At 35.6% G+C, this 27,906-nt stretch overlaps 5 protein-coding genes across 8 annotated transcripts; 2 read left to right on the top strand and 3 right to left on the bottom strand.

Moving 5' to 3' along the window:
* Positions 1–482: 482 nt before the first annotated feature.
* On the bottom strand, positions 483–2,513 carry LOC140836843 (metacaspase-4). Its single transcript, XM_073202691.1, is given in 3 exon segments — positions 483–870; positions 872–1,569; positions 2,009–2,513. Coding segments are annotated over 3 exon segments (1,263 nt in total). The 5' UTR covers positions 2,355–2,513; the 3' UTR covers positions 483–651.
* Positions 2,514–3,646: 1,133 nt separating this feature from the next.
* On the bottom strand, positions 3,647–5,352 carry LOC140836845 (peroxidase 7-like). Its single transcript, XM_073202694.1, has 2 exons — positions 4,815–5,352; positions 3,647–4,434 (listed from the first exon to the last, which is right to left on the bottom strand). Exons 1-2 carry the CDS (start codon positions 5,109–5,111, stop codon positions 3,688–3,690), a joined length of 1,044 nt encoding a protein of 347 aa, XP_073058795.1. The 5' UTR covers positions 5,112–5,352; the 3' UTR covers positions 3,647–3,687.
* A 942-nt stretch (positions 5,353–6,294) lies between these two features.
* Positions 6,295–9,452, top strand: LOC140836842 (serine/threonine-protein kinase RHS3-like). Of its 3 annotated transcripts, none has more exons than XM_073202688.1 (3): positions 6,295–6,688; positions 7,177–7,957; positions 8,336–9,452. In XM_073202688.1, the coding sequence occupies exons 2-3, from the start codon at positions 7,206–7,208 to the stop codon at positions 9,192–9,194; spliced, it is 1,611 nt and encodes a 536-aa protein (XP_073058789.1). In that variant the 5' UTR covers positions 6,295–6,688; positions 7,177–7,205; the 3' UTR covers positions 9,195–9,452. The 3 variants fall into 3 exon arrangements, with proteins under 3 accessions (XP_073058789.1, XP_073058788.1, XP_073058787.1); XM_073202687.1 differs by having other exon boundaries at positions 6,794–7,957; XM_073202686.1 differs by lacking the exon at positions 6,295–6,688 and having other exon boundaries at positions 6,695–7,957.
* Positions 9,453–10,277: 825 nt separating this feature from the next.
* Positions 10,278–14,871, top strand: LOC140836844 (isocitrate dehydrogenase [NADP]-like). 2 transcript variants are annotated; one of them, XM_073202693.1, is made up of 16 exons: positions 10,278–10,528; positions 11,102–11,145; positions 11,229–11,338; positions 11,816–11,853; positions 12,120–12,197; positions 12,281–12,334; positions 12,409–12,510; positions 12,677–12,768; positions 12,856–12,959; positions 13,095–13,163; positions 13,231–13,346; positions 13,488–13,522; positions 13,600–13,742; positions 13,839–13,961; positions 14,036–14,167; positions 14,254–14,871. In XM_073202693.1, the coding sequence occupies exons 1-15, from the start codon at positions 10,480–10,482 to the stop codon at positions 14,127–14,129; spliced, it is 1,251 nt and encodes a 416-aa protein (XP_073058794.1). In that variant the 5' UTR covers positions 10,278–10,479; the 3' UTR covers positions 14,130–14,167; positions 14,254–14,871. The 2 variants fall into 2 exon arrangements, with proteins under 2 accessions (XP_073058794.1, XP_073058793.1); XM_073202692.1 differs by having other exon boundaries at positions 14,036–14,871.
* A 1,003-nt stretch (positions 14,872–15,874) lies between these two features.
* LOC140836840 (zinc finger CCCH domain-containing protein 37-like) lies at positions 15,875–25,329 on the bottom strand. Its single transcript, XM_073202685.1, has 12 exons — positions 24,921–25,329; positions 23,662–23,903; positions 22,262–22,318; positions 22,114–22,185; positions 21,957–22,019; positions 21,694–21,882; positions 18,307–18,344; positions 17,651–17,697; positions 17,447–17,577; positions 17,059–17,112; positions 16,526–16,633; positions 15,875–16,225 (listed from the first exon to the last, which is right to left on the bottom strand). The coding sequence occupies exons 1-12, from the start codon at positions 25,255–25,257 to the stop codon at positions 16,076–16,078; spliced, it is 1,488 nt and encodes a 495-aa protein (XP_073058786.1). The 5' UTR covers positions 25,258–25,329; the 3' UTR covers positions 15,875–16,075.
* Between the last annotated feature and the right edge of the window lie 2,577 nt (positions 25,330–27,906).

Genomic DNA, 27,906 nt, shown 5'->3' with positions numbered 1-27,906 from the left:
ATAAATTCAAGAAAAATATCATTACAAAAGGTTTGTCAATTGAATAATATAAATTTTGTGAGTTTATAAGCTACTCTTTGTTAGTTTAGTATATCGATATTAGAAATTTGAAACATTATCGGCCTCTTGAGAAATTGATGACTTTAACTCAATTTTCAATATTCAGCGCATGCATGATGCACTTTAATTCATCCTATAGTACATGATAACTCTTTTCTACGTCATCCTTTCTGCTACACCGACTATTAACAAAAACATCAATGATAGATTAAAAACCCAAAAAATGTATCATCTCAAAAAAATTGTCATTGAGTAATATAAATCTTTATTAGTTTGATGTAACACATTCATATCTAAATTTAAAAGGAATGTGTACACGTAATAAGAAATGGAGGACAACTGGGGAGCCGAAGATCTGAAATGCAAAGCATGTATATGTATAGGCGCTGCGACTAATGCTGCAAACCAAAACATTTGACACATCCTCAGCAATTGTATTCAAATATTTATTGCACATTTGATCCACGAAACACAGAAGCAACACAAGCACATCACACCGACACGAAATATCCTTCACACACACACAGTCCCAAAAAGTTTTTCCTCGTATAAGTAACCAAAATATTGGAAAACCAACCTAAGCCAATCATATCAGCAAACAAAAGGACCATCAGCATGATGATCACTGCAGTAGAGCCCAGGACGTTGAGTAAAACCCTGTTTCTTCAACAGCTCCCTGGCCTTCAGAACCAGCTCTTTGTTACTCACTTCACCATCCGACTCCGAAAGTATAGCCTGAATGGCATTGCTCAGAGCCCCATACGCTTGGCTGGCATCACCCGAGGGTGTAGCGTCGGCTGATGTTTGGTCCTGTTTGGCAGCCACTTATGAGAATGCCACTGTCAGGTAACCCCTTCTGCTTAACCCCTGCATATACTTCTTGTTTGCTGCCAACATATGTTTCCAAGGCAGGTTTTGCATAGCCCTCGTCATTTTCTTCAAGTTTCTGCTGCAGAAACTGCTGAGCTAAACCCCCCACAATTCCCAAAAACCCACCGCTTTCACCTCCTCCTCCATGTCCTTGAAGTTTGGTGAAGATGATCTTCATAAACTTCTTGACCTTGGGGCTCGAATCTTCTCCAAACAAATCGAAAAGTGTTGGCCTCAGCTTGCCCACATCTATATCTTCCTTGCCAGTTTTTTGTTGGAGTATCTCTATTAGAGTTGATAGAGGTAAAGATTTGTTCTTTGTGTAGGCGTCCCCTGGTCCCTCTACTGACTCTTCTTCCCCTTCATCTTCTTCGTGGTGTCGCCTATGGTGGCCACCAAAGCCTAATTCTTGCGATACGTGAAAACCACGTGACTCAATCGCATCTTCAACTTGTCGACGCAAGAAGTTCTTGAATCCAAAGCCAGATTCACCGCCTCCTCCTCCACTATTTTCCTTGAAGCTCTCTCCAATCTGTTCTTTGGTCTCATCAATCAGGCCTCCGCTGTGGCAAGAATCTGACACGATAGTGATGCGGCATCCCTCTGGTACTTTATCAACCAATTCTCTGAAATCATCATCTAAGGGAACCAAAGAAAATATCACCACACAAGTGTGACCCTCCAAACTCAAATAGCCATTTGTCTGCCAAACGCTAAAACTAGACTAAATATATTCATATAATCAGCAAAAAGGGTCAATAACCCTTGGTTGCATAATCAAGGTTGAGATCTATGATTAAAAAATGTCATCTTGCACAGCATTTATCTCAGATCAAATTCTTTGGAGCATAACGAAACAAAACATTTCTTTTGTAGGATGTCTTCCATTAATGATTACAGCCCAGTTCTTTGAACTTATAAAAAGAAGCCCAGCTACCCGTTTTCCTTTATTTACAACTACAAAATCGATCGGTTTCAATGAACAGAAAAATTAACCAACCCATGACACAGACCAGACAAGATCACACACTCAGAGCACAAAATAACGCAATCAGATTCATACAGATCCGGCGCTTACCAGTTATAAGATTCATGTCACAGGGAACAATGCACTCATCATAGCCAGTATCATCATCCTCCCCGGTCTCCGCTGGAAGACGCGTGCCGTGGCCACTGTAGTGCACAAAGAGAAAGTCCCCAGGCTGAGCAGAATTCACCAGATTACGCAGAGCAGCCCGAACATTCCGACCACTGGGTTGCGTGTAGGAATCATCGGTATCAATAAGCACAGTGATATCCTCCTCCGAGAACCCGAAACGCTCAACCAAACATCGGTACATTCGCTTAACATCATTGATGCATCCCTTCAACTCCGCCTTCGTTCCCGGGTAATTACAGCCGATCAAAACAGCCTTTTTCGCCATGATTTCAGCCTTTGGAGGGGGTGAAAACCCGGGAGTTTCTTCACACACAGAATTGACCCCTTCAAGAATTAATCAGACGAGGAGTGGGAAGCGCTGCAGTTCTTTATGGGTAATAATTGATATTAATTTAGTCAAAAAGTGGAAAAGGTGACAGCTTGGATTGGATATATAATATGTTATGTATACTGAGCTGGCGCTTTGTGCATTCGTATAATATATTATTATTATTATATTAAAAATTAATTATTTTAAATATTTTAAACTTAATAATATAGTAGAGACCTGTACACGTATACTCTTCTATCTTAATTTTATCGTTGTCGGCATAACGTGGCATCCGGGTCGAGTTTGTGGGTCGTGTATACATGGATACTCTATTTAATTGTTGGCGATATGATAGATGACGAGTAACTCTATTTATATTTATATTAATAAATAATATTTTTATATATTTATTAAAAATAATATTTTTTTTATCTATATCATAAAATTTACTCGTGAGATTATTTTATATTTTTTTACATGTTTTTTATTACCTATTTATATTCTCTTGAACTACATTTACATTCTTAAAAAACACAAACAAAATTACATGTTTACAAACTTCCATTATATTATTAATAAAATAAAAGAGGGGTTATATAAATTTATGCAAACTATATAAGTTTTGGTGGAATTTTTTCATACGGTTATCGACTAGTTGGATCACTGATTTAGGTTTTTTCTAATTAATTTCAAGTCTTTTTCATTGGAAATTGGACACATTGGCTGTGTCTGTTGCCATATCATTATTTTTTATTGGTATGGACTCACAGTAGCGTTCTGAGGTAGATGGACATCTATGGTTCATATTCGAGAATGAAAGAAATATATTAAATAATAAAAATGATCAATAAATTTATGGGTATGGATGTAGATGACAAAAACTTGTGTGAGACAGTCTCAGCGTCGTATTTTGTGAGATAAATATCTTATTTGGGTCATCCATAAAAAAATATTATTTTTTATGCTAAGAATATTATTTTTTATTGGAGATATCGATAGAGTTGATCCGTCTTATAGATAAAGATTCGTTAGATCGTTTCACAAAAGACCAAACTTGAGGTAGATTTAGTAAATGAACGGTGGTTTCGCTATGCACAACTGTGTCCAGTGATTTTGTTATGGCTTATTTTATTCCAAAATGATAACAGATAAATAAATTCTTATTGGAAATTTCTTTTATAATAAATACAAAAAAAATGATTTAACAATATATATTTTGTTTTATGTTCGTCGGTGTCACACACACAAAAACAAAAACCAGGAAAAAAAAAGTAGCCGTGAGATGTTTTCAATGGTTAACATAGTTGCAGTTCAATCTGATTTCACCTTGATTTTTCCCTGTCAGAACATTAGCATTTCCGACCTTCACCATTGACACAGCAAACTGGCTTGAGAAGAACTCGGGCTGCGTCGCCATTAAAGTGACCAACGAACCTGTTCTCGAGTCCGAGTAAAGCAATTGATCCGTTGAAAGCAAGCCCATCTTCTTGCCAAGATTTTGATAGTAAGCTACATCAAATGTTCTTGGTGTCGTGGCATCGAGATTGACGTAATTAGTGTCGAATCTGCACTGTTTTTTCAGTAGATTCGAGTACTTCGAGTCCAAGGTGGTGTCAGGTTTCCCAGTTCCTTTGAAATTAAACAACCTTTGCTTCACAGAAGCGCAGGTGCTTCTGCCAATGGTGTGTGATCCAGAAAGAACGACCAAATCGACGAAGGTGAGCCCCAGTTTATCGAAGAAACTGAGTAAAGAAGTGATGTTTTCGTGGCCCTGTGGGACTGCGTTCGCTTCCTTTGCGAGGGAGACTAGGCCGTCTTTTCGGCCAAACGGCACTTCCCAGAATGGGCCGCCAGCAAGAACTGTCGTGTCGCGGGCTGCGGCGGTGAGGATGTCGGCGCAGGAAACGGTTTTGGGGCACTGGCGCTCCACTTCTGCCTTGATCTCGTCGATTAATGCGAACCCTCGGAGGCTCTTGCTCGCTTCTGCTGCCCTCTCGCTGCCAGGATGGTTTAGCAGTATTGAAGCGTCGCAGCCCTGCAAAATAAATATTTGTCTAATGCTTACTCAAAAGACCAAAACTAGTTACTTTCATACCTATTGGCAATAAATTTTAATATTTTAAGATGATTACTGTAATTTATTGCGATCAAAAATTCAAATATGTAGTAGCTACACTCGATCCCTTTGTTAATTGATCTAGTGTATGCATTAAATTTCGAGCATCCAGGTGGAAATGCATCATTTTACTTGAGGGAGATGCATGCGCGCATTAAAAACAAGAGTTAAATTTTTTTGGCTAAAAGTTCACTTTTTCAGGTAAATTTCATTTGACACTACTGCTAGTCCACTCTCATTCGTATTGTAAGTTGTGACAATATATCACACATCATATTGTTTTTTTATGAGTCAGTTACCCTAACGGCGCAGTCGTGGAAATGGAGACGAATGATACTCGGAGCCATGGTGTAGTCTTTTTTAACCCAAGCGCTCACTTTTTGTTGGATTATGCGCTCCAGATTCGGGCATGACTTCAGATAATAAGTAGGGGATAGGTAAGCAGATGCAGGAAGCACTGCAACTCGTGGCTTTGCCTGTGGCTTCAGTGTCTTCGGTCGGCCGATCACAGGTGCGGCCGTGGCCTTCGCAAACAGATGTAGCAAAGCAATTACGAAAACCCACCTCATGTTTGAAGATCTTGGTATTTTTTTCATGCAAGTTTTTGTATAATTTTGCAAGTGGCACAAAGTTTATTTTTATACATGTATTGGTATTTGTTTGGAGAGAACGTGGGCAGCACTAGCTAAGTGACATGCTTCCACGCCGAAGGTCATTTTCAAGAATCAAATACTTTTATTAATTCAATTAACGACTGAAATGGAAGTGTGGGTGGACTCTTCAAGGCAAAATCAGTGAAGGTTGTATGCATTTTAAGTGCTTAGCTGGCCTTGTTTATCTTACATTAGTCTGTCGTGATCAACGTGTCTTAGATTAATTTTCAGTCATGGATCATATAATACCATTTGAGCACCTCATGTTTCACATTCAGTTAATTATGAAGCCATAAAAAGGCAGCACCAGGCCAAAACATGCAAAGCATAAAAAGTTGATGCCTTGAAGAAAAATACTTGCATTGGGTGTGCTTAGAAACACACCCCACAGAATTTTATAACAATTAAGCAAATGCTGAAAATCTCTAAAACACACCCCTCAGAATTTTGCTATGATTAATCAAATAAGAGATCCAAAAATATAAGTGTAGCATGAGAGTTAAGGTGTAAAGTTTCGTTTCAGATCACACAATTAACAATATCATAAATTCATAACTTACTCGGAGCACTGGCAAATCGAATAAAGGAATGTATATATTCAAAGTTCGCTAAGAGCATTCTAACTGTACAAGTGTTTTGCAAATGAGGTATACAATTGTCTGCAGATATCCCTGCTCCCATATTTACACAGACATGGTAATAGCCATGGTCACTGCCACTGATAACCAACCGACAAGAAAAGGTGTGATCATCATGATCAGATGATGTACATTAGAAAAATAAAAGAAATGACAGTAGAAAATTGAAAAACACATCCACAACAGGAAGTTTCTCAACGTTCAACAATTCATGAGAATCTGAAGGATTTATTGTTTACTGCACAACGTCATTGATTCAATGCTGCTGTGAAAAGAACAAGAAGGAACGCACATTTAGCAAGTCTCTTTTTCTGGGTTAGACAGTGAGCTTGAAGCTAACTTTTGTGAGAGTCTCGTTAATCAATTTTGTTTGATAAATTTTTTATTAAGATAGTTAAAAAAAAGATTTGTTTTTTATAAAAAAATATTATTTATTATTATAAATATAAACAAAATTTACATATTTATTTTTGATATTAAAGAGCAAATATAAAATCCAAGTCCGACCACAATTATAGAGTTTCAAACGGCGATCCTTGCGCATCCCCTCTCCTTACCTTACCTCCCCCCACGTCTTTCGATTTCTTGCTCCCTATTTTCTTCTTTCATAAATGGGTTTTCAATTTTCCTTTCATACTCCCCGCTTTTTCTTCTCCTTACGCGTCAATGGAAATGGCTGTAGAAGCTATATCAATGGCGAAGACCAAGTTCCATTGCCCTTGGTTGCAGTTGATTTCATCCAAGACCCGTTAATAAAATCCCTGCTACCCTTTTATTTCTTTTGCCTTTGCCTTTTGGAATCAATGTTCTACGTACGATTGTTTGGTACGGGGAAGATACGTTGTAGCTAAAGTGTTGTTGGAGTATCTCACAGATAGCCAGGTGGGTTTCTCATCCATAGCTCATTTACGAATTTCTTGGAATCTTTGTACAAATTTTAAAGCACGGGATCATATGCTTTAATTATTTGACCTGTATAATATTCAGATGAAAAACTCGGGAGCTTTAGTCAAATTTGGTTCGATTTTAAATGGAAGCACTGGCATGTGGAAGAATTTTGACGAGTGTATCTATTTGGGGCAATATTTTTTTTTTAGAAAGATTTATAGAATGGTGTGATTGGTTTAGTCTCAAGAGCCTGCGTGGCTATAAATTATGGAAGATATTTATTAAGAAACTATTGATGCGTTTTCTTACGTTTTTTTTACTCGATGTCTTTTCTTTGTTTCTCCCCTTTTTTGTGGCAACTGGCAAACATATCAAATCTTGCATTTCGTTATTATTGTTCTTCTAGTGGTACAATGGTGGGAAATATGAATGCCATTTTTGTTTTGTTTTTCTGTGAATGCAACTGAATTACATGCCAACAGAAGAAAACGAAAGTGAGCCTGCGAGCAAGATGGATCTAGCTTCCAAAGGTTCAGGCCCATCTACATCAAATGCATCTCATTTCTTGAAGAAATCAGAGCAAATGCCGAAGAGGAACGCCAATCATGGCAGGGTCTCACCATGTGAACCTATCTCTGTCGGTCCCGAATTCCAAAATAATTCAACTTCAGCTCATAAATCACCGAGTGATTTTAAAAGAACGGAGGCAGCGATGTCAAATGAGACAAATCCATGCCCGTTGCCCAGCCCAAGAAGAGTTGGGGCTACCGATAAATTGACTAGTGTAACATCTAGCTCATCTACTATCCACCATGGCTGGAGTAGTGGCAGCAGCTGTAGCGACAGTGTGGACAGTACAAGTACGCCCCTCAGGCCCCACACAGGTGGGGATGTTCGATGGGATGCCATTAGTTCTGCTTCTTCCAAAGATTCTCCTCTTGGTCTCAGTAATTTTCGGCTTTTGAAACGGCTTGGATATGGAGACATTGGAAGCGTCTATCTTGTTGAGCTTAGAGGAACCAATGCGTTCTATGCCATGAAAGTTATGGATAAAGGTTCTCTTGCAAGTAGAAATAAGCTACTTCGGGCTCGAACAGAACGAGAGATTCTTAGTCTTCTTGACCACCCTTTCTTACCGACATTATATTCGCACTTTGAGACTGAGAAGTTTTATTGCTTGGTCATGGAATTCTGCAGTGGAGGTAACCTTCATTCTCTTCGGCAAAAGCAGCCCAACAAATACTTTACGGAGGAAGCTGCTAGGTCACCACCTGATTATTTTATTAATCTTTACATATCTCTGTTAATTGTATGTCTTCTCGCTTTCTCTGTTGCATCCGTTGTATTAAGCAGCCACGGCTCATAGCTATCCCTAATGTCCTCTTTGACTAGCTACGCACCACAAGAAACTAAAGCATGATGCATAGTCTGCTATATGGTTTAAAATTTTGAGTTGTATTGGCAACATTTGTTTTAACTTTTGGTAATCGGCGAATATCAAGTCCTGCATATCAGTTCATTTAATGATTTAACTTAGTTGCGCTGAATATATGCTATAGTTATTTACTAAATCAGTAGGAGGATTGCGTAGCAGGGATCTGAATGGATTTGAAGTTTTGTTTGTAATTTGACTTTCTGCAGATTTTATGCATCCGAGGTCTTGTTAGCGCTCGAGTATCTGCACATGCTTGGAATTGTTTACAGGGATCTAAAGCCAGAAAACGTGCTAGTGAGAGAAGAGGGTCATATCATGCTTTCTGATTTTGACTTATCTCTCCGTTGCTTTGTGAGTCCAACACTAGTAAAATCTTCATCTGTCCATACCGGAAATTCAATCGATGCTTCTAATTGTGTCATAGACAATGAAAATGCAGTGCGCAGCTGTATGCAGCCATCAACTTTTTTACCACGGTTCCTCCCCACAAAAAAGAATCGAAAATCAAAATCCGACTTTGGATTAGGCCATAGCACCAACGCCCTTCCCGAGCTAATGGCCGAGCCCACAAATGTACGATCAATGTCTTTTGTTGGGACACACGAATATCTCGCTCCAGAGATCATCCGAGGAGAGGGACACGGTAGTGCAGTGGATTGGTGGACATTTGGCATTTTCTTGTACGAGCTCTTACATGGAACAACCCCTTTTAAGGGTTCAGGAAATCGAGCCACACTGTTCAACGTTGTTGGCCAGCCATTGAAATTCCCTGAAACTCCACAAGTTAATCTTTCAGCCCGTGATCTTATACGAGGGTTACTTGTGAAGGAGCCACACAAGCGAATCGCATACAAGAGGGGTGCTACCGAAATAAAACAACATCCTTTCTTCGAGGGTGTGAACTGGGCACTGGTCAGAAGTGCCTTGCCTCCTTCTATTCCTGAACCTGTCGATTTTATGCAGTTTGCATGCAAAGATTCGGACAAGAAGATCGCTGATATTGGAAGTGATAGGAGTAAAGGCTCCTCTACTGATTCTCCTTGTGTTGATTTTGAATATTTCTAAGGCTAAGGATCTCGATGTTATTGGTGACGAGTGAATGTATTTGTATCGTTCTGTGGAGAGTATTTTGTATGATGACAAGGTTGGTTTCACATTATGTTGTCTATCAGATTCTATAGGAACATATGATTTCACCTAGCAAAGATCTCTCAGGTTTAGTATCCTTTTGTGTGTGTGTGTATTTATTTATTTTTTTTTTGGGTGAGAGATATTCAAGAGAAATACATTTAAAATTAATTTATTACATGGATAAAAAAATTATTGCAAGAGTTTCACATATCTATATCTAGAATAAGTCTCGTGTGAGACCGTCTCACGGATCATAATCTGTGAGACGGGTCAATTTTATTCATATTCACAATAAAAAGTAATATTCTTAGCATAAAAAGTAATAATTTTTCATGGGTGACCAAAATAAGAGATTCGTCTCACAAATACGACCTGTGAGATCGTCTTATACAAATTTTTGCCATATATCTATTATTATTACGGGTATAAAAACATATGATTTGCCCCCAGAGGCATAGGCCGTGTGGTAAGAGTCTGGAGTGAAGGACTGTTGATCCATGTTGGCAAGGGTTCGAGTCTCGGCTCCCCTTTATGGTGAACTGCTCCAGCCAACCTTTCCTCTGAGTACCTGCTGCCGGTGCATAATCCTGATTTACCTCCCTTCACGCCGAGGCTTGGGGCAGCTCTGTATGGGGCCCTCGAGGGTGGGTTCACTCTTTGTAAAAACATATGATTTCACCTAGCAAAGATCTCTTAGGTTTAGTATCCTTTTGTGTGTGTGTGTGTGTTTTTTCTTTTCGAGTAACAGATATTCAAGATAAATATATTTAAAATTAATTTATTACATGGATAAAAAAAATTATTGTACAGAGTTTCACATATCTATATCTATTATTATTACGGTTATAAAATTGATTCGTCTGCCGAAAATCATGTGTATTATTATCATATATATATATATATAAATTGATATATTTTTGGTGAATACTCAAATTTATCATATAAATCTGAATGACAAAAGTAGGAATCTTTTTACTTCAGTTATAATTTTTTATAAGCTACAAAGAACTTTATAAAAAAAATAAGTTTAGTAGATCAAATGTTTTTGTAAAAGTTGGGAAAACTACAAATGAAGTCGTCTCATAAAAAGGATATGAACCGTCCTTTCATTTGTTACAAAGTAGGAATCATTCGTTATTCTATGCTGTTCAGCTTTACCGGTAATTCTTTTCAATTTGAGTTCTTGGGAGTAGAAGAAGAAATAGTGCGGTAGCAGCCAATGGCCTTCGAAAAGATCAAGGTCGAAAATCCTATCGTGGAGATGGACGGTGAGGTTTAAAATTCCGCTTGTCGTGCTTTCAGTATTGGTGTTTTCTTGTTTAAGACCCAATTTTCCCATGTCTGAAAGCTTTGAATCAAGTTTTGGTCGGATTACGTGGGCATCAGGGGATCTTTTGGTGGTGGAGATTTAGGGGTTCTTTTTTTTTCCATTGTAGATTGCTATGGAGAATGGTGGCGATGAGGATTCAAAAGAAAATTTCCAATTTTAAGCTTATCGTTTCTAAAACAATTATTTATACTCGAAATTAATTAAATCGGAGTTCTTTGTTGGTGGTGGTGATCTATGTTATTGCTCGTGCTCTTTAGTTGCAATAGGGTGGAAGTTTTCCCGGACAAGAATAGGTAAAGCCATTAATAGTTGCGTACGGGATTGTTTGTCATTCGTGAAGTTCTTTTTTTTTTCAATGGAATTGTCCTATCACGATTGAAACCCAAAAAACTTGGAAAATCTCTTTTAAAAAGTCACCGCAAAACCATCAGGATCCACACACTTCTATTCTCGTGCAAACAGAGAAAAAAGATCATACTGATTACTGACTGCAATGAAAAATATGGTGCAGGTGATGAAATGACTCGAGTTATATGGAAGCTAATTAAGGAAAAGGTTTGGGTGGTTATTCTAATTTTCTCCATGTGAAAAAACAAAATCATTATGCAGCAGTCTAATTGATTTTATGCTATTAACAGCTTATACTTCCTTTCTTGGAGCTAGACATAAAGTATTTTGACCTTGGTCTTCCTCATCGTGATGCTACCAATGATAGAGTTACAATTGAAAGTGCAGAAGCCACTCTTAAGTATGTAATGTATTTTGAAATCGTTCTACTTATACTTCAAAGGGCTAAATCTATTTCCCAGAATTATGCATGCAAGATCATCAGTCAAATTTTAGAATGGAACATGAGCTATTATCAGTGTTTAATTCATCTTGTATGAGAAAGTGAAAACTCGTGATATTAATTTTTCTACCCCTGTTCTTCACTTTTATGAATGCATTCTGGCTTGTATATATTGTGAACCTAGGGTGCCCTGATTTCATATTTATGTGTACAATCGCTGATGTACTTGCTTATCTTTGTCACTTTCTGTATTAATCAAATTTTATGTTTCGTTGTTCCGATTCGAATCCCCAACCAAAAAGATTTGGAAAAAATAGAGAACTGGATAACTTTTCCCAACTCTTCTGTATTTGGGTTATCTGAGTTTTGTATATGGTTATGCTTGTATTAGAAGTTAAGCCATGTAATCTATTATTTTCCTTTAATAAACTCCAGGTACAATGTAGCAGTTAAGTGTGCTACTATCACTCCAGGTATGTGCCTTTATCACAATATTATCTGTATTCTGCTCTACCTGATGCCTATTTTAATTTATTTATTGTATCTGGCTAGGATTTATTACTTTTGCCAGTCAACACCAGATCATTATTCTTGAATAATAGCTAATGACATTGATTTCCTTTTCCCTGAAAAAATCGTGTCATTATCCATGTCCAAGCAACATTTATTTCGAACAGTTTTTATATTTTTATCTTGCTTCTTAAGTTGACATTCTTAAATTGATTGTTTTGTTGAATAGATGAGACACGGGTCAAAGAGTTCGACTTGAAACATATGTGGAAGAGTCCAAATGGAACCATTCGAAACATCTTAAATGGTTGACAAACCTTTTTCTAGTTTTATCTTTTTATTTTTGTTTCTTGCCAATTGTAATTGAATTGTGAATTTGACATGCTGCAGGGACAGTCTTTAGAGAACCAATCCTATGCAAGAACGTACCTCGGCTTGTTCCAGGTGTTTATTCTGAGTTCCTTGGTGATTCAAATGAGGGCTATTTCTCTCTGGCTTGACGTTTCATTTTTTTTTAGGATGGACCAAACCAATATGCATTGGCAGACATGCTTTTGGTGATCAATATCGAGCTACTGATCTAGTAATTCAAGGAGCTGGAAAACTTAAAATGGTTTTTGGTACACTTTCAATTAATCGCATTTTCTCAATAGCTTCGCAGAAAATAGGTTTTAGCTTTTTGCATCACCTTTATTGCGCTGACGAAGACCTGTGTCTTTGGTGTCATCTATCTCTCAAATATACGGTACGGATCTCAATAAAAGTGACTATCCGAATGTATTGCAGAGCCCACTACGGCTGATGAGAGCATAGAACTGGAGGTATTCAACTTTACAAGTTCTGGTGGTGTGGCATTATCCATGTATAACACTGATGAGGTTTGAGTTTATTTATGTATTTGTACGCGGAACTAAATTATTTTGGTTATTGCATGATGAGATTATTGATATACTTTTCATTTTCAGTCGATTCATGCTTTTGCGGAGGCTTCAATGAACACTGCTTACCAGAAGCAGTGGCCACTTTATCTTAGCACCAAAAATACAATTCTCAAAAAGTATGATGGAAGGTAATCTTTTCTTTTATCGCTCTCTCCAATTTTCAGACTCTGTCATCATCATTTTCAATTTGTTCATTGCCGCACTCTTAACTGTTTACATTGTTTCTCCCGCATCTCTTTTTTCTGCTGTTTCAACTATTGAAGATTTAAGGATATCTTCCAAGAAGTTTATGAAGCAGAATGGAGGTCCAAGTTTGAGGCAACTGGTATCTGGTAAGCCCAAGTATATGAAAGAAATAGAAGTTGAAGTTTTCTATTAAAGGCTTTTTTGATACAACAGGTACGAGCATCGGCTGATAGATGATATGGTTGCTTATTCTCTAAAGAGTGAAGGAGGTTATGTTTGGGCATGCAAAAATTACGACGGGGATGTTCAAAGTGATTTTTTGGCCCAAGGTTTCTTACATCCTTTTCTACGAATTTTCATGACCAGTTCCACCTACAATGGAGACACCTAGAAACATTTATATTTCCTCTTAAAGGATTACGCGTTTTCACTACAATGAGGTTGACAACTTGTCTTCTCTCTTTCTGCAGGATTTGGATCTCTAGGTTTAATGACTTCCATACTCGTATAATCCCACATCATCATACTCTCCCGATACCTTTTCATTTGATGGCACTTTCCAACATTTTACCGGTTTAATAGGTATGCCCTGATGGGAAAACAATTGAGGCGGAGGCAGCGCATGGCACAGTTACGCGCCATTATCGTGTTCATCAAAAAGGAGGTGAAACTAGCACTAATAGCATAGCATCAATATTTGCCTGGTCACGGGGGCTTGCACACAGGTAAAAGATAACTTCACCTCATTTTACCTCTTGGTTTATTGCTATGGCGGATATGTTTTTTGTACAGTATTACATTACATTTGTTCATATTCACAGGGCAAAATTAGACAGTAATGCCCTCCTCTTAGATTTTACACAGAATCTTGAAGCTGCCTGCATTACTAGCGTCGAGTCAGGAAAGATGACCAAGGATCTTGCTATTCTGCTTCATGGTCCTAAGTGGGTACCGTTTGCAGTTTATGTTTTTCTTTCTTTGAATATACACGCCTTACATGCAGCTGCATTCTTCACAGAGTGACTAGGGCGCAATATTTGAATACTGAGGAGTTCATTGATGCGGTTGCTGAGGAATTGAGAGGCAGACTGCCTAAGAGAGCAAAGATGTAGATAGACACGAAGCTAACTTTGCGCAAAACTTTACTAAGGTGAGCCGATGTGAAATTTTAAATCAAGTTGTGCTTCATGGTAGCATCAAGAATGGCTTGATGACATCAGTACATCGTAAATGCAGATTCACCTTGTGTCTAGTCATCGAGTTGCTCGTATATCTATATCCGCGTGAAAAAACTTGTTGCTAACTAATAAAAAGTGGTATTTCTCTCATGTTTCACGTTTTGATTAATGAAACACTTCTACGAGGTTGTGTGGATTTTAGGTTAATATATTTGTATCTGATGAAAGAATATGAGAAACGGATTTCAAATTAATTCAGGTAGCATCTGGATGAATCAATCTGAAATTAGAGAATTCAAATAAATTGGTTTGTTTGGCAAAATCTTGGCAATAGATTTCAAATTTCATGTAGTTGTTTTTTGAGTCATTGAGATGAATTTCAAGTTCACCAAAATATAGTCGGTTTAAATCTTGTATTCAAATTTTTCATCAAATTTAAATCTTCTCCTGATACAACCTGAGATAATTTGAAATCCGTTCGAGTAATTTAGATATAAGCTTGCAATTATAACGGGAAAAAAAAATTGGGAATTTAACGCAAAGTTTTGTTCTTGTTTTTTTGTTTTGGGGAAATTTTTTAGGAGATGCGTTCAGAAATAATTTTTGATAAAAAAATGTGTTTAACATTATTTTGTAATAAGACGATTTCTTATCAATTGAATTTTGTGATGATGATAATTTTGGTATTTTCATAAATTTTATAATATAATATATTATATTAAAAAAATAGTATATCATAACAGAATATTTTTTAGGAATTGCTGAAAAAATTTAGATGAAGTTGGAAAGCGTAGAAAAGCAACAATATATTTTAGGGGAAAATATTAAAAATGATGATATAGTATTTGATTCTACTTCGATAGTAAGAATTAGGTTTTGAGATCCAAATAAATATAGATAGTATTTGGACGAATGAATTTGAAGTTATAGATTTCAACTTGATAATATGAATCCGTTGAATTATGAAATATGCAGGTATTTCAAATCTTTCATTTAACTATTCTATAAAATCTCGATATTTCAATCCAAATACAACCATAGTAATTTGGATCTAAATATAATTTCAAAAAATTGTTGACATAAGTTTTATCGGTTTATGGACACGAGAGATATGGGAGTGAGTTGTATTTTGTCAATTGAGCTTTTTTGTGATCGGAATCCTAATGTTTTTATGTCTTCATTCACTAAATTTTCTGAGATTGCCATTTATGGTCTTTTTGCTATTTGCTACTCCATTTTTTAATCTGTATTTCAATTTAATCGTCAGGTCATAATTGATAAGTTGGGATGAAATCTTTAAGACAAAAACTTGTATGAGACGGTTTCATGATCATATTTTATGACACAGATATCTTATTTGGATCATTCATAAAAATACTTTTTATTGTGAATATCCGTAAGATTAACTCGTCTCACATATAAAGATTCGTGAGACCACCTTACAAGCTACTTACTCATTCTTTAAATAATATAGAAATATAATTGTAGGTCGTGATTGATACTTTCAAATGTTTAATAGTAATTAGATCGTTGAATAAAAAATCGCTAGGAGGTCGTTACCATCATGTAGAGTGCATTAGTGTTGGAATAATAGGCTAAACATCCTTTCAAAATAACCTTGTCTTGAATCTGAACCGTGGAGCACCATTTTAAACCTGTCGAGGTTCGGGCCACTCGGAAAACACAAGTGATTGGACTTGATATAAATCAACACATTTCGAAATACACAAGCTTCAGCGAATTCCAAACAACCTTTAGTCAACAAAGTTAATGAAACATCTAACAATGCTACATATAATCAACACCATTTATCCAGGATATTGGCAAAACCAATCCATAAGAAAAAGCTTTCAGATCAATGTCAACTGCTGCTGCTTCGATTAAACTTCTTCTCCATCGACATCAGAAGCTGAGGCACCTTCTGTTTCTGCAGATGCCATCACCTCTCCAGGAGGGGGGTGGTCGAACTTGCACGTTGCTCCAAATTTGCACGCTCCAGTCTTCATATAATATGGGCAATGTATAGCACCCTGTAAACATACTCGAAAGATTGTTCATTTCTTAATGAAACGAGTAGAACTGTGAGAAAGAAAATGATGAAAAACAAACAGAAATTTAAAAATGTCGAGATAAGAAGCAATGGACTTCTAACCAGAAATACCCAATGAGAAATAAACCATGCCTTCAAGAATCGATGACTAATACATTTACATGTAAGAGAAGTGGAATCACTTATAATTGTTGGATCCTCAGCCTTAACTTCTTAGGTTAATACAGACCAATAAAAAGATTCATGTGGTGTTTCGACAGATATATAGGTTAAAAAATACCTCTCTCCTCGGTAGCCCAGCAAGAGTGAACTTCATTGCTGTCCGATCAATAGGGTGATGAAACTTGCAGCTATCTCCAAACTTGCATATCCCGGTTTTCATGTAGTACTTTTAACCAAAGAAATTTTAAAATAATAATAATACGATGTAAAGCAGGAATAAATGTGCATAATTCATTCTAAAGAATTATGGGACAAGCACAAGAAGTTTAAGAAGTAAGACATGGTGTATATTTTAACCTAGAACTTAACGTATGAACAAGCTAGCATAAATGAATGAATGAAATAGTCGAATCATTCTCCTTGCCATGATTAGATTCTTACACCTCAAATAAAAGACAAAAATATGGACACCAAGGAAGGTTGAGATTGTTTAAAAAATAGTTGAATCATTCTCCTTGCCTTGATTAGATTCTTACACCTCAAATAAAAGACAAAAATATGGACACCGAGGTTGAGATTGTTTAAAAAATCACTTTGGAAATACATATCCTTAATCATATCGGACAAAGTATTTGATAACTAAAAACGCACATCACATTCCGGCTGTCCAGGACGTTGAGGGTAAACAGATGCCCCAAATCCAAGCTGCAAAAAGCAAATATATGAAATTCCATAAGATTTACAGAACAGTTTAAAAATATGTATGGGGATTTTGGTTGATCCCAAATAACATAAAACTCAGAGCAAGCAGAAGAAAGATGAGCAATTGTAATGTAGCTTCACATGTGAAGTTTGATGGTCTCCATTCCAAAAAAATCAGGATGTGAAGAATGAGAAAAGTTTTAAAAATAAACAAACTCTGCTGTCTGAAACAACATTAGAGTGTAAAACGCAAAGATGGCCCCCACACTCAGCACCTCCAGCGTGTTCACGCTAAAATTTCATGTGAATCCACCAAAAACATAAAAGTTTAACTTACCATAGTTTGAGTCAGCCTTGGATCAAAAGCTGGCAGGAGGGATGTTGCCGAGGCAACAGCACCAATGTTGAAATGTGTCGAGGAAGAAGTTAGAAGACTAGGGACTATGGCGGTAGAGAGTGGATGGGACGCTACATAAATTTTTATCATTTTATAGTTAAAAATCTATTAACCAAATGACCAAGGTAAATTTAACCCACTTACCATTTCGCTCAGGATGACTGTAGCGGCAAGTGGCCCCATATTTGCAGCTGATATTAATGCAAGTAAAAAAAGGTTATTTCTGGAATGTTTTTTTCCAGATGTACATCATAGTTATTAACAGTGTTGGGCCCATAACCCAGGCGCACCACTTGAAACAAAAGCGCTTAAAGCGTGCGCGCTTCTGCCTAGGCGTGAGGCATCTGAGAGGCGCAGAAACGTGCGTTTTAAAGACGCGGGCTAATATTTTGTAAGTAAATAAAAATTAACTCGAGCTCAATCAATTTTGAAACACAATTAGCAAAGCTCATGGATATTTAATGATAAAAAAACACTATTGTCACGCATTTATGCAAGACGTCTTTATCAGAAAGTTCAAAAGTCTTATATGCAAACGTTTATGATAATCTTCCCCCTATGATGATGATATAGTGAGGAGGATGAGAAGAGTTTGATGATTTAGATGATACTATACTTTATATATATTGAATTTGAAAATTTATGTCAAATACGTTTTACTTCGATAAAGCATGAGCTTCACCTTAGGCTCCAGGGTACCCTAACGCTTTAGTGCGCCTTGCGCTCTAAATAACTATGATGTGTATATGATGCAAAAATGACAGGTCTCCAGTATATTAAATGATAAAGAATGCACTGACCTGCCAGTTTTTAGATAGAATGGGCAATCTTCTCCGTCCTATCAACAATGATCACAAATAAAGTGAGCGCACAAAAACCAAATTGTGTACCAAAGCGAAGGAATAAAAATTTGATCAGATCAAAGACGGTAAGACTAAATCAAATTTCTAGTTCAAATAAAGTAGTAATGGAGGTAACCACAGTCAAGGAAAAAAGGTTTAGCTTCTGGAAGCCTCCAAATACACAATTTTGACAGTCTCGTGAATGTCATCCATTCTATCAGATTTGACTTCTAAGATTCATCATATTTTATAATACTGTAGAAAAACGAATTATTGACACAACAACAAGGTTGCATTCAGATAGATGGATTTTAAATCTATGGATTTCGATTATATTTTATTGTTAACAATGAAACAATACGTGAAATCTTAAATCTATATATTATTTATTTACACATTAGTTACCAAAAAAAAGAATGAATTTCAAATGTATCCATTATTGGAGGAACTTTAAATTCATCTTAATTAATATGGAACACTACATAAACATGCGAGTAGATTTGAAGATTATGATCTTGTTTCTCTAAAACTACAAAAAATACATTTGAAATCTATCAATTCAAATGTAACCTAAAAGAAATTTGTATATCAGGTACAATTGATCATCTTATTCGATAACAAATAATAACATTTTTTCAAAGCACATATTTCATTTTGACCTTAAAAGAGATAGAGCAATCACTATGCTGTAGACTGGAAATTCCAACATGAGCCATATATTAAGTAATAAAGCAAAGGAATGATGACATGCTGCAGAATTTTTAGTAGCATGTGAATCTAAATATCCAGCACAAGTCAACTATAATCAACGAACATAGTTTATTCTTATTACAATCTTAAAATGTTTACCCTAATCTGAAATCCCAACATGAGTCATGTATTAAGTGATAACTGATAAAGACATAGTGCAATCACTATGCTGTAGACTGGAAATTCCAACATGAGCCATATATTAAGTAATAAAGCAAAGGAATGATGACATGCTGTAGAATTTTTAGTAGCATGTGAATCTAAATATCCAGCACAAGTCAACTATAATCATCGAACATAGTTTATTCTGATTACAATCTTAAAATGTTTACCCTAATCTGAAATCCCAACATGAGTCATGTATTAAGTGATAACTGATAAAGCAAAGAATGATGACATGTTTTATTAACACTAGTGTCACTTTGCATGCGTTGTGTACTTGTAGTCTTTTTTATAATATTAGTTATTGTTATAGTTTATAATTATTATGTGGATAACAATAATGTAAATACGTAATTTGTAGAGATAATATGTGAAATTTCGAATTTTAAAGTGGACGATATATAATTATAAGTAAATTACATAAAAAAATTACTTATCTAAATGGGTAGGGTATTTTCATAAAAATTAATTGTTTATGAAAATTAATTGTTGTCACAAAGTCGGACCACTAAAGACATCGACATTTATATATAGTATAGATGAATCTAAATATTCAGCACAAGTCAATTACAAGGACATGACAGCTAATGACCTGTTAATTACCTAAAATAGTGAATTAAATTTTAACTTTGAAAATATTTTATTCACTTTTAATTTATGGACCCAAATACGGATCCACCCACATGATGAATAGATATATGTATTCGCGTGTATGTCAACTACAAAAATACATAAAACTCCTTCCATATACATGTGAGCTTCATTCACAAAATGACAAGAAAAAGTATTAAATAAGAGAAATTAAATTAGTGAATGTGGATGTGGGCGGATTAGTCATCTCGAGCCCTCATACGTGTTTCTCCATAAGATTTTGTTTTCTTTGTTTTGCGGACATATAATTTATATTTGAATATTAAATGAGTGAAGTTTACCTCCTCCTCGTTTAACTTCATAAGATCGGCAAAAACATAAGCGAACATTTCGAAGTATCACTTTCTCACAATCTAAGCTTACAATTTGAGTTGAAGTGTCAAATTAAAGAATAATTCGAGTCCTTTGTAGTGAGACTGAGACATAATTATTAAATCTCCTTTACATATAGATTCATGGTTGTGCTGCTTAAAAACTAAGAATTGTCTGAAACAAAGTTCATAGAATTTTAGTTGAGTTTAAATGGATATGAGATTGCTATATGGTAATAAATCCATTTATATTTAATATTCAGGTGATTTGTCCGCGTTAGAATTTCCATTCTTTTCTTGAGGAATTGTATTATTGGTAAATGTTTGGTTGAGGTACATAGAGATCAATTATTTTTATAATCTATGAAAGAGGCATATGATGATCCTATGTATGATTTATATGTTAATTGTTGATTTATGTGATATTATATGCTGAGTTGCATATTATCAGTTGGTAATTGATTTGCAAAATACTAAAATATTATTTTTTGGTTTACATATATTTATATATTTTATTTTAGTTAAACACATCAATACAACTGAACATATCATATTAAGTCTATTTGTTACTAAGATTCATTATATGATATTATGTTGTGTCTTGAGGATTTTTGGACACCTCGATTCTGTTCGACTTAGATAGTCGATGGGATCGAGAGTGAATCCATATCCATAGACACGGACCATTGAGGCATGGACCAGCTCGAACATATTATGTATAATTATTGATAATCGATCATTGAACTCCTGATATCTTGTACATGTACATTCATGGCATTCATGCTTATCATCATTGCATTTCTACGTCATATTTTGTGGTTTTTTAATGTCTCGTACTGGGGTTTTGATCTCCCAAAGAGAGCCATCGTGTCTTTTATGTGTGGACATGACAGATGATACATGTGGTTTGATTTCAGGTGCTCGAGAGGAAGCATCAGGAAGTACCAAAGCTCCTTGAGAGTAGACTCCGTTGTATTTAGGTACTTTGTCGTGGTGTCATCTCCCAGATAATATATGTACATATTATGGGGTTGTACATTTACCGAGATATGTCCCGAGTAGTTGTACGATATATTTGGAGTATTTTGGAATGGTATTATGTTATTATCAAGCTTTTTCGGCTTTATGAAATTTTTGGTTTGTTTATGTTGTGATTTTATCTAGCCGGCACTTATTTATTGTTTAAGTTCGTGGAGGGTGTATGTCAATTATTTGAGTATTTGATTTATTTTTCCGTATGTCCTATTTATGAGAAGATCGTGCTGAAATTTTTAAAGGCCCGAAAGCAAACTTTAACTCATTTTCTTATGTATATTACTTAATCATGATTGTGTTATAGCGGGCCCTCACATCAGTTATAATCATCAAACATAATTTATTATTGTTACACTCTTAAAATGTTTACCCAAATCTGATATCCATCCCATTAAATAAAAAAAGAACAATTAAATCCCAGTTGCCCAATGCGTACCGATCTGATTGGGAGGCCTTTGGAATTGTGTGACAATGCTAGTGTGAAAAGTGGCGATTTTCCATCTCCAGCTATTTTTTGCTGCACCCCAGCACCATTTTCTTCTCCAGCTGATTGTATCTGCACACCTTTGGGGTGATGAAATTTGCAGGTCATACCAAATTTACAATTTCCAGTCTTCATATAGAACTGTTAAAAAGTATCAAATTAAATTACTAAATTGACATTATATCCACCAAGGGATCTTGTGTGAAAAATCTTACAGCACATGGAGGTTCTGATGGCCTTTCTGGTAAGACAGAGACATCAATATCCCCTGGAGCCCCCTAAAATCAAGTTAACAAAGCAATAAGTTGAAAACATGACAGAAGTAATTGTCCCATTTAAATTGAAGAGGAACAAACCTCGACAGAGAATTACCTGGAGTGCTTCTTTCGGATGGTTGAATTTGCATCTTACACCGAACTTGCATCGTTGTGTCTTGAGAAAGTACTGAACCAACAAACAAAAATAAGTGTAAGGATCCTAACCACCAAATGATGTAATAAAAGTATATACATTAGCTTACCGGACAATTCGGTTCTCCTGGTCTCTCAGGAAGGGACTCACTTAATACAAGTGGAACCTGAAAAGATAATAAAGCAATTGTGATTAATCTTTCATGAAAATGGAATAATTATATGCAGCATTTCATGAGAAAGAAACAGTCGATTGAAAGAAAAACTATTTCATTTGTCCAAAAAAATGTCGGCTCAAAGTTAATTAGCCATTGGAAGCCATGATCCATGTAAACTCATATTCATAATAAATAACTGGATTAATTGACAGGTTGATAAGTGCTTCTTGACCAACTCCCTGCTGTACAGTGTATACAGTAGAAAACCCCAACAAAATCTATAAATTAGGCCCTCAGAGTTCTCTAATTCTAATCATGCTTGTATGCACACACTTAGTGAAGAGAGTCATGCATCATGGAAACACATGTAAGTATTATGGTGTTTAAACCAACTCACACTAGACAAAGAAGTTAACTTTTTAATATAGTTAACTAAGTCGAGTAACATAGTCTTATATTGCACAGCTAGATGAAAATGGGTAAAAGCAAAAGAAAACAATGTATAATAAGGTCCCCTGATTTGCACGGGGAATCCATCACCATGGAACGATATTTGGTTTCAAGAAACCAATGTTCAAGATAACAATGTATCATTCTAGAAATCTCGCATATATATGTTGTCTAGGCATAGATGAGATCTAAAATGATGTAGCATTACTGCAGTACCAATAAGGATAGTACAAAAACAGACCTATTGTAGACAAAAAGTTCCCAGTTTTCAGGATAGAAAAAGTGTGGAGCATTGAGTGGTTGAAGAAGTTCACCAGAACTTATGTGATAACCATGTACCATATTCCACTTCCCACTTACTACGACCCCGAAAAAGGAGGGAAAACATAACAATACACTCATGAAATTTCAAAGAGAAAGAAAGAGAGTTATATAAAGTGAACCGAATTATCAACTTGTATCAAATTCAGAGAGAGAGAGAAGCAGTTTATATCTTACTTTGAAAAAATTAGATATTATGTACCACATCCCGAGGTAACACTTTCTATCCACTCCACCCAACATTACTTATTTCTAATCCAGTGATGAAATAGAATAGCATCAAACAATACAAAAGGCAGACATGTGAAAGTAATGAACCTAGTAGAACCCACTTTATCTTGAGCAAGCCGAAAAAGTATTGGCACTTGTGTGTTGCATGGACCTCTGAATTAAGAGGTATGATAATAGTATATTTACCGTATGGTTGTAATAAGTAGTACCGTACACATATAGTAATAAGGTAAACTAAATTAACTAGTAACCACGTAAAACACCAGGGAATCGAGATGGATTTAAAATAATTGATATATGATAACTAAGTAAGGGAGCACTGCTAGATATTAAAGCAGCAAAAAGATCACCTCTTTCCAATCTGGGATCCCTCCTTCCGGAACCCAAATAGGATGATCAAACTTGCAGCTCTCTCCAAACTTACAAGTCCGTGTTTGCATGTAAAAGGCACAGTCCTTTTCTCCAGGCCTCTGGGGATAAATGGGCAAATTGCTTGTGCTCTCATATCTAGGGCGCTTGGCTAAAAGGTCTGCTGGATACCAAGCTTCGGTCTGCCCAATCGGGTTATGGGCACCCAACGGATGATAGAGTGCTAAGTAGATAGTAGACATATAAAAATAAACCAATTACATGCATTACTTTATAAATAAGATTATCTATATATAATAGAAAATATGAAGGGAAATTTTATTGACTGGTGATATTGTTGAACTCAGGTCTCTACATAATAGTATTCGCAAATTATAAGTTTGAAACAACTAGTTATTAATATAGATTGATATACTTCATATTTCCATATTAACATTGACAATAGATTAAAGTTTTCAGAAGGACAATTGAAACTTAAAGTCTCTGTGAAACCAGCAACTCACTGATGAGTGAAGTTGTACACATCCGACACTAAACTCTAGCCTTTTCTTTATATTTTACTAAACATATGTTTATTTGAATATAAGATACATTTTGAGACATAGAAACATCATTTGAGTAGTAATTTGACACCCGAAGAAAATCTTGACACTCTTGCTCTTATTCCCTTCTCTTCATATAACTCGTGCAATGTATCCAGGATCCTTGGATTATGTTTTGATTAACCACATAACATTAATAAGCTATCCAGTTCATTCGTATGAACCTTTGGACAGAGCATCAACAGCTGGTCGATAAGCGAGATATTGTCGTTGCATTTGTTGGATGTTAAGAGCTAATCACTGAAAGAAATGTAATAGTATATGGGTGAAATTTGGTCCTCAACACAAACTGACTCTCCCTCCTCTTCTATTTATCACAAATTTGTAGAACCAACCAATAGTTTAGCATGATAAATAAAATAAATAAAACCATTAGCCGCGCGCAGCTGCTGTAAACCACTAAATTTATCCTTCTCGGAGCATTCAAGAAAAGTCCCCTTGTGCGAGTAAATAGGAAGTAGCTAAACAAGTACTGCATTATATATTCACTAATTTGAAACGCGTTCTAACAGATTGGTACGATACAACTAGAGTATGACAAAATAAATAAAATTAGGTGATGGCAACATAAGATCAAGTCATCCATCACAAAGAAAATATCGATGGAAATAAATGAAATAGAGAGACAATTATCTTACAATCAGAGGAGGCGCGCTTCAATCCAACGTAAAGTAAGTCAGTGGACGTAATGGTAGACCCCAAATCGACGCCAGGAGGGGCATACGAACTAGTCGAAGTGGTGACGGATACACCAGGAATCTTAGTGGAGTAGCTGTCGGGGTTGTAGAGCATTGAAGAAGAGATGGCTGCAGCGGCAGCGGAGAGTGAGTCGGCGCTTAAGAATCTGAAAGCACTGCCTCGCAATGAAGTATCAGCGGGCAGGTAGGAGTCGACGATGGATCTAGAGCTGTACAGACTGGAGGTGGTGGCGTCGCCGTAGCTGCTAGGGTTGTAGCCGTAGAGTTGATTCGCCATCTGCAACCGCCGCTCTGTTCTACAGAGCCAACACGATGAATAGTGGTGATAGGGAGCACGAGTTATTATTTATTATATACATGCGGAAATTGGGTCGATTTCCAGCGTTGTGACACACATTTATAAGATAATTTAGTTTTTACTTTTTCTACGGCTAATCGTCGTGTTGGCATGTAACTCCTTATAGTAATATATAGCATGGATGCCACACAAACTATTGATTTAGATCTCAGATATTTTTTCCTCGTGTTATTGTTCGTTTTGCTTTTTTTTAAAAAAGATTTAATTCGTTTTTCTACTGAGATGTTGATGTGGTATTTATACGTCAACAACGTCTTATGAAAAATTTTGATTGTAAAAAAATTAAAATTTAATAATATATATTATAAAAATCGTTTATAACCAAACACATAAGATCAAGATTAATAAATTTTCAGTGTAAATGAACACAACTTTTGATTAGATTAAAAATAAATAAACCAAGTTGATCTAAATTTTATTAAATAATTTACATTCTTTTTTATAAATATGCATATTTTGAATGTCAAATTAATACGGAGGAAATGAGGCGTCCAATAATGATGAAATTTGAATTAATTTTTTTATTAACATTTCACTTTTTATTAATCATGTTCTACATTTATTTTTAATTTTTGTAATACCAAAAAGCAAACTTAGTTATTTATTTAATCTTAACATGGTAATGATATCTCAAAATCTTCGACACAATTTCTCGATTCTATATTTTGTATTTAACAAAATTTTATTTTAATAAATAATTTAGATTTATTAAATGAAAAAGAGAAATCATGATGATAATAATAATAATAATAATAATAATAATAATAATAATAATAATAATAATAATAATAATAATAATTGTTTAGTAATTAAATAAAATTTAAGTATCAAAATTTTCATGTAATGTGGCTTTCGTGATTAATATTATTTGACTTATTCGCAAAATACAATATTTTTTATTTGTAGTTTTCTTGTTTTTTAATATCATTGATTTTGTTGTTAGGCAAAAACTTGTGTGAGACGGTCTCACGGGTCGTATTTGTGAGACGGTTCTCCTATTTGAATCATCCACGAAAAATTATTACTTTTTATGCTAAGAGTATTACTTTTTATTGTGAATATGGATAGGATTGACCCGTCTCACAGATTAAGATCCGTAGAGACGGTCTCACATGAGACTCACGGTTGTTGTTATCATCTCAATAATACATGAATCTTTTAGTGAGATGCAAATAAATAGAAGATCATCTAACTAATTTAATTGAAAAACTGTATATCTATTAAATACTTGTAATTTCAATTAAACATTAACACTGCTTGAAAATAGATATTGTAAATTTTGATTGTTATAAGGATACTTGATTGTTTATGGTATATGTTATTAGTATTTCAATAAATTGAAGAATTTTGTAGAAGAATTCGATCGTTGTAGTCTATCGTTGAGATTTCACCGAAGATAGTAAGTAGTCTTGTAACGTACTGGACTATTGTTAAATTTCTTATATTCTTTGAACGTCCAGGACTATGGAGATAAAGTCCAGAACTTCCAACGAACGTTCAAGGACGTTTTGGTAGCTTGACACGATCATGAGCACATTTTTTCGCTCTATCTCACGTGCACGATGACGACATATAATTGTTAACAACTGAGATAATAAACGAAAATCAATAAAGAATGAAAGGACGGGAGAGATTTATGTGGTTCGGTCGGAATGACCCATATCCACGGGAGAGCAACCACCAATATTATTGAACCAACAAGTTTTAAAAAGCTTTTGCCAAGAACCGAAACTATCACCCTATTTTCTCAACCACTGTTCTTCCTTGCCTTTTGAACCTTGATGTAGAAGATGAAGAAGAAAGAATGAATCGTGTATCCTTGTGTACCATCATTTGTTCTGTTTTATACCAGGCGGTTACCCCGACTTCTTTTACTAGCTGTTGGTCTTGGGCATTCTTATCAGTTGTGGCCATCAACTGAACAACTTACACACCGTCAATTATAAAATGATCAAAGAAACCAATATCGTAAGACACTTCTCACAATCTCTACCTTGTCTCCAAATTGGTTGGCTACTTCCCATTTCCCCTTACGGGTCTATTTCCACTGCTTTTACCAAGTCCAAGCAGTGCTTGAACTTAGAGCTTGGCAGCACCTTAGTTAGCATGTCTATTGGCTTTTCTTCAGCTGAAATCTTTTCAACTTTTATCTTTCATTGTGATATGACGTCTCTTGTGAAGTGCAGTTTAACATATATGTGCTTGAACCTCTCGTGGAACATTTGGTGTTTTACCAAATGTATAGCACTTTGATTATCACAAAACATTTTAGCTGCTCTTATCTTATCCCAAGCTCTGCTGTAATTCCCTTGAGCCACATAGTTTCCTTAACAGCCACTGTTACGGCAATGTATCCCGCCTCTGTGGTTGATAAAGCAACCACAAACTAAAGGATGAATTTCCAACTGATAGTTGTACCATATGCTGTGAAAACATACCCAGTTAAAGACTTCTTTGTATCTCAGTTTCCGGCATAATGTGAGTCGACATATCCTATAATTGGATGATCACCTTCCTCTTGTCTTTCAAATAACAGACCCAAGCTTATCATGCCCTCTAGATACCTCA

Source organism: Primulina eburnea, chromosome 7 (genome assembly GCF_022965805.1).
Source record: "Primulina eburnea isolate SZY01 chromosome 7, ASM2296580v1, whole genome shotgun sequence".
NCBI lineage: Eukaryota > Viridiplantae > Streptophyta > Magnoliopsida > Lamiales > Gesneriaceae > Primulina > Primulina eburnea.
Note: the sequence above shows the minus strand (reverse complement) of the source record. Positions and strands in the feature narration are given on the sequence as shown.